Genomic DNA, 13,032 nt, shown 5'->3' on the forward strand with positions numbered 1-13,032 from the left:
AAAGATAACTCATGAATATTCTTGAAGGCTGGCCATATGGTTATAGTCACCCTCCCAGAACCAATTGGCCACCTGACAGAAAAGGAACATACACTTTGTGGGAAGAATCTGTGACACTGGCGCTCACTCCCATTAGCAGTTATGCATGAAATCATGACCGAATAGTGCATAAGAAACAAACATGTTCTGCTTTGCCTCTGGTCCTCTTAGGTAGCTCTACTACACTTTTAACTTACTACTTGTTTCATCAATCGGTTTGTCCTCACTACAAAATCTGTAAACACACAATCATCCACTGTTGCACGAAAAGCATGAATAACAAAAATATACAGTACATGTAGCCAGATAATTCTATAAGGCAATGGTATGCGCTTTATGTACAAAACTAAGACATTCACTTTTAAAACTTAAAACTTTATTTGATTTGCCTTATGATTAAAGCATGTCATATTTTAACTGTATGGTACATAATATTTTACATAGAAAATGTACATAGCATTTAAAATTATATATTTACTCTGTTCATTCCTTCAAAATGTATACATCAAGTAGGCAAGGAATGCAATTAATTTATCAATGATAAACTTTGATCGGAACAATACCAAACTGACATAAAAGGGTCTAAATGTGTACTTTAAATATGAATACATACAATTTGCACACATTACAATTTTGAGATGAAACATGAATTGGATATTTAATTAAAAAGGGACAATACTTTTGAGGAACCTATGTCGGTACATCGGTGCCTAGACTGTCAGTGGTCTTTCTATTGGTGTAGATAACATTTTTTGCCATTCATGTTCCCTTTTAGAGAAAGGGGCGGGGTGAAACACCATCCTAACCTTCTTTTTTCCTCTTCCACTCCGCAGGTTTTCAATTTAGATAAAAGAAAAACTAGAAAAACAATACATTTACACCAATGTAAAGACATACCAGCAGTCTTGTACCAGTGTAAAACATGTCATTACTTTTGAGCACTGTCTAATTTAATTCCTGCTAAATATCAATTTAGAATATTGGAGTTATTTTCTCTAGTGATACAAAACAATCATGTACAAACTCAATCATGTATTCATTTTAACAAATTTACATTTTAAAAGTGAAGAAACTGTGTAAAGAATAGCATTAACAAACAATATACAAACCACATGTAGTAACGCTGGGTGTTATGGAGTAGAGCTTCTTAGGGACTGCAATAAGTCTACAATTACTCGATTCTCTGCATAAGCATTTAAATACGTTTTTAACCTGTTTTATGAATGATTATCAAAAGCTTTTAATTGCAGCAAGGTATTGATCTCGTATTAACTTAAAGTGAGCAAGAGAGAAACACAGAATGTAAAATCCTAAACTGACACTGTGCAACTTGACTTGGGTGATGGGTCAGTGGAATTCTAAACCACTACTTTGGAACCTGGTACTGTGTTCTACTATTGGCAGGAGTTCTCCAGCTTTCTCATACTGCTGTGGCTTCTCTTGTTTTATGCTGCTCAATTATAAAGTTATTTAATATGTACTCCCTAATAAATGTACTTGTTTCAGTCACAAAATTAGAGTTATTTGTAGGAGTTGGAAGGGCATGTTCACTTATTCATGACAAATAACAAAAACAAATAAATCTGAACAACTTGAGAAGTATTTTCTCTTTGTGCATGGACTACTGTTTATTCCAGGTGTGCAATCTTTTCATATAAAAACATTATTTTCTGAGCCACAACCATCATTTTCCACTTCATTTAAACTTTGGATTACAAAACTATAATACAAAACCTTCAACCGATCACTGTTAAATGGATAATCTGTGCGTAATGTTTAAACAATGTTAAAAATGTTGCAATAATGTATTTTGTTAAGGTAGTGCTTTCTTACAACACCTTCATTCATGTTGTTTCTATGATTTCCACTGCCATATGTGCTTGCTTCCTGTGAAAATCTATACCGATATTGACTTAAAAGCACATACAGAAGTGAAATACAAAAATCTGCTACACATGTTACTCATGCTGTGTGGTTGAATTTGAAAAAAACGGTTATCTAGCTATACCTAAACCTGAATGCTGCATAGCAAACTATCAAACTGTACAGATGCTATAACTAGAGAAACTACCATTCTGGTCCAATATAATTGCATACTGTACAATATATTTACATGCCACCAATGACCGGTATTTCAAAGCTCTTCCAATATTGATGTCGAAAAACATTACAAGTCAGAAACATTGAAGATGTATTCAATTTCATCATCATGGACTTTTGTTTTAGATGTCAAATATATTAAAGAAAATATAGACATTCCTAATTATTCATAAATGTATATTATAAACGGGATACTGCATCAGAGGGTGAATGGATGGAGCAGAGCGGGGACTTTGTTGCTGTTATAAGGGAGATATTATTTACAAACAAATATAGTTTAAAAATAAAAACTATTTATAGCCTGGAAAAATCAATCCTTGCATATCTTCACCTTGAACATTCAACCTGTTATTTTTCTTAGGCACCAAAAGTATATAAACATGACCATAAAAATATCACACTCAAGTGATACAAACTTAACTATACTATCTTGAAGTGGAAACACATCCCAAATGACATTTCAGTTCTTTCTTTTCTACATTATGTACCAAAATCAATTTTGGAACAGAAAATAGGTTTGCTTGAGTAAGTAGGAACACATAGCACAGAATAATGCCCACGCATACCTAGATGCTGATCTTTAGCATGGGGTGACAGTTATGTTAATTATATTAATTCTTTCAGCAAAATGCTCACAATTGTTCATAATCTTGTAATTTTCTTTTTTTTTCAAAGAATGTCTCGGGGATTGCATATGGGCGAACAGTAACAACAGTTTGAAGCCTCTGGATTAATTTGTAATGCCTGGATTTGTATATTATGGCTATTTTACTATGTAGCTTTCATCTATTGTTGACTACCATTGTACCTCTGAAAAGAAACAATATATTTAAGACACTGTTGAATGCCTGAGTATGGATATATTTTGTAGATTCGATTGTGCTAGTTTTGCTAGCAGAAAACCACAGAATACTTCTTGTGCATGGCTTTTGCAGTCAATTTCATTGTATGATGGGTTGTACACTCTTGGATTAGTTGTGTATGTAATATATTCTTTTTCTGAAAAACAATACTGTCATCAAAATTTAAATTGAGTTTAAGAACCAGTGTGATCCAGATTGGTTCACCTGAAAAAGCTGTTAAACACTGAGGTCTGCATTTATGTGCTCCAATTTGACAAAATGTATTTTATAACCTCAATGGGGGACACAACACTGTTAAACTAAAAAAATGCAACATATAGATTTCAAATTAATAAACACGTACACAATTGTATATACACATTCGCACTGTAGCATGGGAATACAGGTATTGTATTTCTATGTATTTCAATAGAGAAACATTTTTTTTATCCAAGTTTGATACTTTGTCATCACGGTTGCATGCATCTGAATGTAAATCAACAACCATACAACACACACTATCAGCTGCTAATTCCATCTACCCAGTTTCTTTTTTACTTCCTACCTTTAGCTTATGGCTTCAATCAAATAAACACATTTTTATAGTTTACTTGGAATAGAAGTACAATATACCCGGCCAGTCTTAGCAGGAGACAAAACTGAATTTTTCAGGAGCTTAAGGCACCCAGTTAATGCCCCTTGATACAGGTAAAACGTTATATATTGGCTGATCTAGGGAAATGAGAATCTACATTGTGCATGTATAATATTGAAATATATGCATGTGACAGATGCACACAATTTCAGAATTGACTAACTAACAATCTGCTCCTGTAAATTGTTTGGCTAAAAAAAAAAAATCTACAAGTGGCAAAATGTTGAAGGCTAAATTGATAACACTGTTACGCAAGAGAACACAACCCCATATTTGCACATAGTGCATGCAATTGATGGACAATGCTCCAAAGCATTGTCTCTATTGTGTACAACATCTTATTTCTTGAATATGATTAATTTACTTTAAGTGGTTGAACCGCCCATTATTAGCTCATTGCTTACAGGTGGCATTAGGACTTCATCCAAGCCACTGCTCTGATTGTAATGAACATATTGCCTGCTCACTGTCCTCCTACCACAATGTATTTGTTTTTATACTGCCACTGGTCTACTTATTGCAGAGGATTTTTCATATTATCTGGCCTTGCTTCAATCAAACCTTAAGTGGGAGAAAAAGGTAATCAAGAACAGTACATTTTGCTTGTGAAGGAAGACTCCTAGAAAAGATAGGAGTTAAAAACAAACAGATACGAACAGTCAACAAGTAGACAAGCTTTCGACCAATCACTAATTTCACAACATTTCTGAAAATAATTTTTCAAAGTAATACCTTTTAACGATTTTACAGCAGCAATTTAGACATTTCTACACTTTCTTCATAGTTAACATTTTACACAGGGTCAACACATATACAGAATGTTTGTCCTTTTTACAGATATGTATCAATCAATAACATAACTGATTTGTCTCCAGTTTTAGCACTGGCATTGCAAAGAAACAATTATCCATTATGGTCGAACCATAGCAATACTCAAATGTAAAATTGTAGGCCTATCTTCTCTCTATGACTGCATGGCACATCCATGACCAACATTCCTTAATGTTTTTGGTTACATTTAAAATTCAAAAATATATTTGTAATGGAGGGAAAAATATACTTCCTTGCATGGTTCAATAAGGACTTGAAAGAAAGATATATCACACTCACAATAACTTGATACAACTTAAATGGCATATATGCATCCATAAATTAATATTTACACTGAGTAGTCAATGTAACCAGTTTCTTGTAGTTATACAGTATTTAAATTAGCTGATAAATATTGTGTTTAATTGTATACTGTTGACAAGAGACTGGGCTACAGTAATACTGTTGCATTTGAAGTGAATGTTTTAGGGGAATTTTAAATATCTGTTATAATGTTCTTGTTGCCTTCCTCTGGTATGTGATCACTTGATTGAAAAGTATGTATCTTGAATTGACTTAATAACAAATTGGTAATTCTTGTTGGAATCCCAAACAGGATGTAAACTGTACAATCCCCTTAACGATGTAACAAAACATTTTAGAAACGATATGAGGAAAGCAACATTTAACATTGTCAAACAGTTGAAAACAAAGATTTGTCAAGGCAAACAAATTCTTTTTTTTAACAAATGAATGAGCAAACATTTTCAAGACCAGACACTAACAAAAACTAATCACAGACTCACACAGCAAACATCTGTAAACAATTTAAAACACATTTGATTGAACAGTTGTAACATTGTGAAACTGCACAGGAAGTCACAGGCGACATCTTCCACCTGTTAGTGCAACTGTCCTTTTAGGAATTTCTAAGCAATAAAATGGAAGCTTAGGCAGTTTCCAGAACGACTGGACACACCATAAAAGGGTTTGAAGCTATTTCCCTGTTTCAGCAATGCTAAGACACAAAGTTAAATAAAGAAACTAAATGCAATTTAAGAGGCAGAGTAAAGAATTGTGTATATAAAAACAAATAATGGTACCAGAATGAATCATGATTTCCACTATAATTGGGCATCATTAAATCAACAAACAAAAGGTTTTATCAATCTCCCTTACTTTACTTTTCAATTATTTCTATTCATTAATTCAAACTGTGTGTGCAATGAACAGGTAGTTCAAAAGTCATTCTGGAAAATAGGGAGGGACCTCCTGAGAGGTGTTATAGAGGCACAAATTATCCTAATGAACATAAGAAATAAACTTGGGCTAAAAATGGCCAAAGACTTTAGCATACCATCTTTTTGGTTGACAGTGTACTTCAGTGCATTTATTCAAGTTCAAAATGCTTTAAATAATGTTTTTGGTATGCTAAAATCGCCTCCAGTAGAACATTGAAAGCCTAGCCTTCTGGAATTGGTGATGAGGAATCCTGCATCAAGTGAATTAACAGGTTTGGGAATGATGGAAGTTGAAGCAGGTTTATAAAATCTTTTAACTTACTTTATTTAAATAAATTATAATAAACGTTCTTTAATTTGCTAGAGTAAATATCTATACAGTATATTGCAGAATGGCATTCTGAAAAAGCAACTTGCTCTTTTTACTTTTAGAAAACCACTGTGTTCCACTTTTTCCTTCAGTATGCTCATCAATTGCAGCATTTATAAAACTTTTCTTCATAGTCAATTCCATGAGTAAGCAGGATGAGGATGGAAATTAACTTCTAAGGAGATGCTAAATGTGTCCAGTTGTGTGTAGCTGCTCCTCTGGCATCCATATTTTGAAAACCACCCCAATTCGTAGGAAGAACTTCCGTAAAACAGCTCGGAGCTCAGGAATCAGGTCGAACTGCATAATTTCACACAGGTATGGGTAATACTTCGAAGCATGTGCTATAAACTTCAGGGGGAGAAAAAATAACAATATTAATAACATTGTTGTAATTGCCAATCAATTAATGTATATTAAGTAGTAGTTTTAAAGCACCACATTCACCATTTCCATGGCTTACTAAAGCTAATATTGAAATCAAGAATCTTATTAAGGGTTTAATAGATGTTCAGAGCATCACGATTCCACACATCTGAAATCTTATGTGACACAAATAAAGAGTTCTGTTGTAGGTGGAATTGGTGCATATAGAAAAAAGGTGTACAGAAAACGTATTCCTTCTTCAAAGTAGCCATCAACATTTCAACTAAGTTTGTGGAATTATGGAAAAAAACATGTCGATTTACTTAAAAAAACATTTCATTGGTCAATGTATGGAGCACAATACTTTTCTACTGTCGATCTATGCCTTTTGTTCCCATACTACTTTACAGATTTGCATAACCTAGTTTGATTTGTTAAACACTGCATTCTTGCTTGGCTTTTATGGGGTTTTGCGGGAAGGGGCTTTTACCCCCACACCACTTTACCATTATCTCCAGTTTTGCGTTATCCATGTTACAACCCCTGCTGGAGTTTTTCTCATTTCAAAGCATTTCTTTGGACTATGGACACAAATTGTAGATTGTTTCACTCTGTGACCGTCAGGCTGCGGCCCTATAAACTGCAACAGAAAAGTCATTACTGCAACAGTTTTTTAATTTTATTTATTTGTATTAATGGTATGTGGTTAACAGCAAACCTTAAACACTCATAAAATGATTAAACAATAAAAAATGAATGTACATTCCTCTAATAAATAAACTTCTAATAGCTTATAATCACTCAATGTATCCAGAATAACTTTCCGCAGATGAAAAATCCTATTCGGGACTAGAATATTGTTACTGTAGATTTATTCAAATGCCATTTCCCCTAATGTGATTTCACTAATCCATTTCCCCGAAAATGGTAGGGGAAATGGTATATATGCAAGACATATTAGGTGGGGTAAGGGTATAAATTCTGATGGGGAAGGATTAGGCAGGTCTGCGGGGGACTCCACCAGCATTGAGAAAAAAAAAAGTGTTTTTCAGGGAAATGTATTCAGTGAAATATCCAGTAGGAGAAATACATTCGAAAAAAATCACATACATCCTTAGAATATATCAACCAGAAGTCAAATAAGACTGAAAAGCATCTCCACCTATGGTACTCAAGACATGAACATAACTGCTATACAATTGCATATAATAGGAGCAAAATGGTATATATGAAGTCAGTAGATTTCGAGTACTATCTAGCCTTACATGACATAACCTGCAAGTTCTCTTATTTCTGGGTATCCTGACCCAAGCTCCCATAATCAATAATGATTGTAGACAATTAAACTCAATTTCATTATGAACCAGCGCAATTCATTATCTCAAGTGACCAGAACATAATTTGCTGGAGTCAAAATAGTAAATGATTGTGTTCCAAATTCTCTATAATTTATTAAAGATTATAAATGATTAATATTATTGCACAAGTCCCATTTGCGGGATTTTTTAAAATAATTACTTATTGACCCAATAACTCTCCACTAAATTGAGATGATTTGTTAGTGAAATACGCTTCATTCCTTCAAATGCGTGCAGAGCGGGCCTATCATTCAGAGGTTATTTCCTTAGCTATTTGCCAAAATCACCCAACAATCTCCCCTCCAATTTATCTTCCCACTTCATATCTTTTGCTGCATACAGTTCCAAACTATATGTTATACTCGGTACCATATATGCCTCATATAATTTCAACAAACTTAAGGAATGACCTCCCGCTTTATATATAAAAAGTATCATTAGCATGAACTTACTGCTCATTTTCTTTTCAATAACTTTTCAGTTAAGTGCAGCTTTTTTCTACGCCTACTATTGCACCGAAGTATATATAATCAGTAACTTGCTGTCATCTTTTATTTTTTCGATTTGCCATATAAATCGATGCTCCTGAGGTCTTTCTCCCATACTAATACTTTTTGTTTTATCCAATTATTTTGGGAGGTTAGCCTCGAAAGTTGATAAAACAGCAAGAAATCTCTGGAAGCCAATCGCTGTCCTATCCAGAATAACCATCATCGGCCATAACCGGGCCAGTTTACTTGTTTATTATCCATTTTTGGTGGGATGTGTGCACGGTTTATATATTCGCCCAAGTCTGATATAAATTAAACAATAGGGGTGCTAGCACACCCCCCTGTTTTAATCCATTGTTAGTGTTAATATTTTCTGATAGCTCTCAGTCTTAATTTTATTTCTGTTTACCAACAACGAAATGAGAATCTACAGAAGGCCATGAAGACAAGCTCTTGCATGTCAACAAACAGGTGCAATTTTACAAACCACTTTAAAATGAGTTGGCTAAAAAGTGGCAGAATATATAAGTATATTAAACTTTTTTATACATTTACATCACAATTTGACCGATTATGAGCATTGGAAATCCCAATGCAAAAGTGATCCTTTTGTGCAGTTTTTAGTTTACCCATCTTACCAAAATAAATGAACACCCATCTGAAAAGCCAAAGTCGTCTTTGTTTCTCGGAATTAGCACACCACATATAAAATTACTTAATTACATGTTCATATTACATAAACATTGACAAATAATTAAAAGAAAAAAATAGCACAGACCATATAACCTGTGTGTCATAACCTACATCGCTCACAGAAAAAGGCCTGGATCCTATAAGCCTGCATCCATAGATCAGGTTTCTGCAGGAACGTTTCCAAGTAGCCACCCGCTTCTGACTCCCAGCTGCGGCCCAAAGGAGAGGGATAATGCAGAAGGAGCGGATCAGCCCATAAAGTGACCAGCCCTGGAACCTACCAACATAGCACCCGAGCCTGGACAGCAGTGAAACGTACAACCCAAGATAACAACCAATTCCAGGGCATGATACTTCAGAAAAAAAGGCAGATGCAATGTTGCCCTTATTGCTTTTCAATGCTTCCGAGTAGTGCTCTCAGAGCATTTCTCTTTACCCTGCTTCCTTTATCTTCGCTTTGCTTACTTTGCAGTTCTGTTCCTTCCAGCCTTCCAATGCAGCCTGCCTCCCTCTCTGAGATTACTGACAGCCCATTTTTTCCTGTTCTGCTACTTCTTTCATGTCCAATGGTGTCAAACCCTTGACTACCTAGTGTATGTACTACAAACTCAGCAGTGTCCCATCGGCTGCAGACGATTTTCTCTGTTGGAGTATTTCTTAGAGGCACGGCCCTCCTGTCGGAGACCACTTATCCTTTACCCATTCACAAAAGCATGCCTGCCAAGTTGCTTCGATGGAGCATAGACCATACTTGTCTAACTAAAAGTAAACAATTGCCCAGCTAAGAGCTGGCCATGACACTTTATACCATACTGGAGCAATACATTAAAACCAATACCATGACACCATAGCAAAGGTGAACAGGTAAAAGAAAAATAGTCACCTCTGTTGAAGTTGTATACAGGGCATGTTCTAGATGAACAAGTTACCTACCAACTGGTAACGTTCTTTTGATTGGATGTTCCTCCAACGTATTCCTCATCTTAGATGTATTCCATCCAGCTTTGCTGCTCTTCGGAATTTTTTTCGGCAGAGGGTGCCGTGCGTCGATGGTCCCTCGAACGCCTCCGTCGAGGGTGACGTCATCAGGTGTATAATTAGCACGTGCGGCGCCCGTTGGCCTCAGTTCCGTTTTTCCGCAGTTACGTTGCTTCGGACATTCAGCGCGCCTCGAGTTCTGTGAAGAATATATATATAAACAAGAAGAAACATGTCCTCGTCATCGACACTGACCACGACCCCGAGATCGGGTTTCAAGAAATGCAAGTCATGCGGCTCAAGTGTCAGGCGATGACGGGGAAGGCCTTGCGAGAAAGGAGAGGAAAGCTACAGGTACGTCGGAAGGATCGAAAATCCTATAGCGTCGGGTTGAGACCCCATGAGGAGAAATTTCCTAGACGCGAAAGGCATCGATCTAGATCCCGAAGCGATTCTCATTGCTCGTCTCTTCGTCAAAAAAATCGAAGAAACAACGCCACAGGTCTCCCTCCACCTCGTCGTCAGACGAGTCTCCGAAAAAAATGAAATGCCCCACGAAACATTCCTCTTCCCAAGAGTGGGAAGCATTCAGGGTCAAAATGATCGAGGTGTTTGAGAAGGCGAAGCCTCGGTCCGCGCCTTCTTCGGAAGCCGGCCGGAGCGTCATCGCTCCGACACTCGCGCGCCCTCGAGCCCGGGTGATTCTAAAAGGAAGGATAGGGAACCTTCCAGGACGCCGAGCAATAAACGCTCGAGTCGACCGCTCGAGGTCACCGACGCCATCCGAGACCTGTCACACCTCGAAGGGAAAATCGTCGAAGACTGCCTCGACACCCTCGAAGCAGACCCTGTCGACGACCACTATGTCGTTGATGCCTTTATCGACATGGACGCCAAAACCCTCGGCGCCAAAGGCTCCAACCAAGCCAGGGCAACCAGAAAAAGAGAAGGAGAAAGTTACAAAACATGTAATTTCTTCAGAGCCTGGTACTACACCACTTCCTCCTCTCCCAGAGAAGGTTTTCAAGCCTCTCCCTAGGAAGCAGTTTTTCAAATCCTTGACCTCAGTTTTTGAGGAACAGGAGAGAACATGTACCTTTTGGATTGGAATATGGCACCCCAAATGTCCCAGAATGCTTGATCTCAGAGGAAAGCAGAATGAGGGATTTGGTAGAGTCTTTACATAATGCAAGTGGCATTGACACTTCTCTTGAGAATGACTTTGGTAGACCAGATCCAGGAGAGCATGTCAGTCCATCTTACCGTCAGTTAATGACCAAGATGGTAGATTACTTGGGGTGGGCTAGACCACCAGCCCAATTCGTCCAAGACGATTTAACAGACATATTGTACCATGGTCCCACTGAAGACCCAGTACTACCTTTTCATGTAGCCTTACAAAACAGGGTGGCGAAGAATTGGGACCATCGACGCACGGCACCCTCTGCCGAAAAAAATTCCGAAGAGCAGCAAAGCTGGATGGAATACATCTAAGATGAAGAATACGTTGGAGGACACAATCCACTCGAAACATACATAGTCTCTGCTGGAAGGCTGTATCCCTGAGTCAACCTGGTATGAACATTTTAGGAATCTCTATTGTAAAACCAGGGTGTTCCCTGACCAGTCTTGCTGTGGTCCAGTACAGGGTTCTGCTGAATTGGATCTGCCTCCCTTAATTGTCAGCGAAGGGGAGGTAAGATGAGCCCTATTGAAACAAAAAGGAGTGCACCAACGAGTGTTGTGTGGCTGGGAATGCTGGTGCTGCTGGTGCCTGGACCTTTTTTGGACTTGTGAACCATAGAGACAGCAAGCACCTGATAATGGACTATTAACACACATTTTTCTATTCTTTATAGGAAGCACCTCCTAGTGGCCACAACCCCAACTGCAAAAATCAGCAGAATACTTCAGTACACGTGCACCAGTAAACACGCACCAAGGAGTGCACCAACGAGTGCTGTGTGGCTGTTTGGAGGTGTAAAAAGTTAGGACACGTAGTCTTCATAGCAAAGAGAAGAAATTAAGGACGGAGTGTCTACTAGATAAGATGAGGTGGGTGAAAACCGCAATGTCAAGGTAATAACGGTTAGAGGCTTAACGATTATAGGAAAAGCACAGCCCTTGGACTCAAATAGGATGAAACAAGTCGACATCTACTGCCCTTTTAGGCTCCAATCGGAAGTGATTGCACGCCTCCTTTCACTGCATACATGCCACTCTAGTAAATAGAGCAGGTGTGGTATGCCGGCGATCAAAAGCAAATACCATTCAAGAAGCCGAGCCAAAGAGCAAAGCAGCAAACCCTACCGAGTGGGGGAGAAAGAAAATAAAAATAAAGAAAAACTACAACAACAGCAAAAGCTCCACAGAACAAAGAAAGACTAAGGAACAGGGTAGTAGTGGGGGACAGAGAATAACAGACAATAAGAGCACCTTGGGGCAAGAGGAAATCACAAGCTATTTTAAACCAATTAGCAAAATACCCGTGATAACAATCATGGCTGAGGTGACACATCCACCTGGTAACCAAAACAGTGAGGAAACATCCGATATTGAACCAATAGTTCATAACGGTTTATAGTCATAGCATCGAATGCCTTAACATTGAAAAAAAAAGCATCTAAAGCATTTTTTTTATGGGGGGGGGTCCACCTCCAACCCCCTTTAAACTTTAAAAACCCAATACAATTAAAATAAAGCCTTTACCTTAAAAAAATCCATTAGATTTTTTTTTAATGCTTTTGTTTTAGATGGTAAGGCATTTGATGCTTTGGCATTCAATGCTATGACTAGATACCGTTAATAACTTGCTGTTAAATATGGTCATTAGCCTAAGAGATAATACCTACGTAGATCAGACTACGGAGAACAGCGACCAACCAAGGGCCCCAATTATGCAAACAAACCTTGAAAGATCCCCGGATTTAGAGCCATAATTGCATCCAGTTTTTGAAATGCCACCCTGGGATAATACCTCAATATCTTCTATGGAATCAACAACTGACTATGAATTCTATGGACCCGAATATGTGAAGATACTGAAGGCTCTTTTTACGATGTGCAACTCTATGATGAATGAACAAAAA

General features: G+C 37.4%; 1 protein-coding gene across 1 annotated transcript in view; it reads right to left on the reverse strand.

The window, feature by feature from the left end:
- Window positions 1–393: 393 nt before the first annotated feature.
- The window catches only part of ARFGEF2 (ARF guanine nucleotide exchange factor 2), a 2,106,550-nt gene continuing 2,093,911 nt past the window's right edge, over window positions 394–13,032 (reverse strand). Inside the window, exon 39 of the mRNA XM_069651280.1 lies at window positions 394–6,408. Coding sequence (XP_069507381.1) covers window positions 6,244–6,408 — 165 coding nt within the window. The 3' untranslated portion in view covers window positions 394–6,243. The remainder of the gene's footprint in view (window positions 6,409–13,032) is intronic.

Source organism: Ambystoma mexicanum, chromosome 3p (assembly GCF_040938575.1).
Source record: "Ambystoma mexicanum isolate Mex_15411 chromosome 3p, UKY_AmexF1_1, whole genome shotgun sequence".
In the NCBI taxonomy this organism is placed as follows: domain Eukaryota; kingdom Metazoa; phylum Chordata; class Amphibia; order Caudata; family Ambystomatidae; genus Ambystoma; species Ambystoma mexicanum.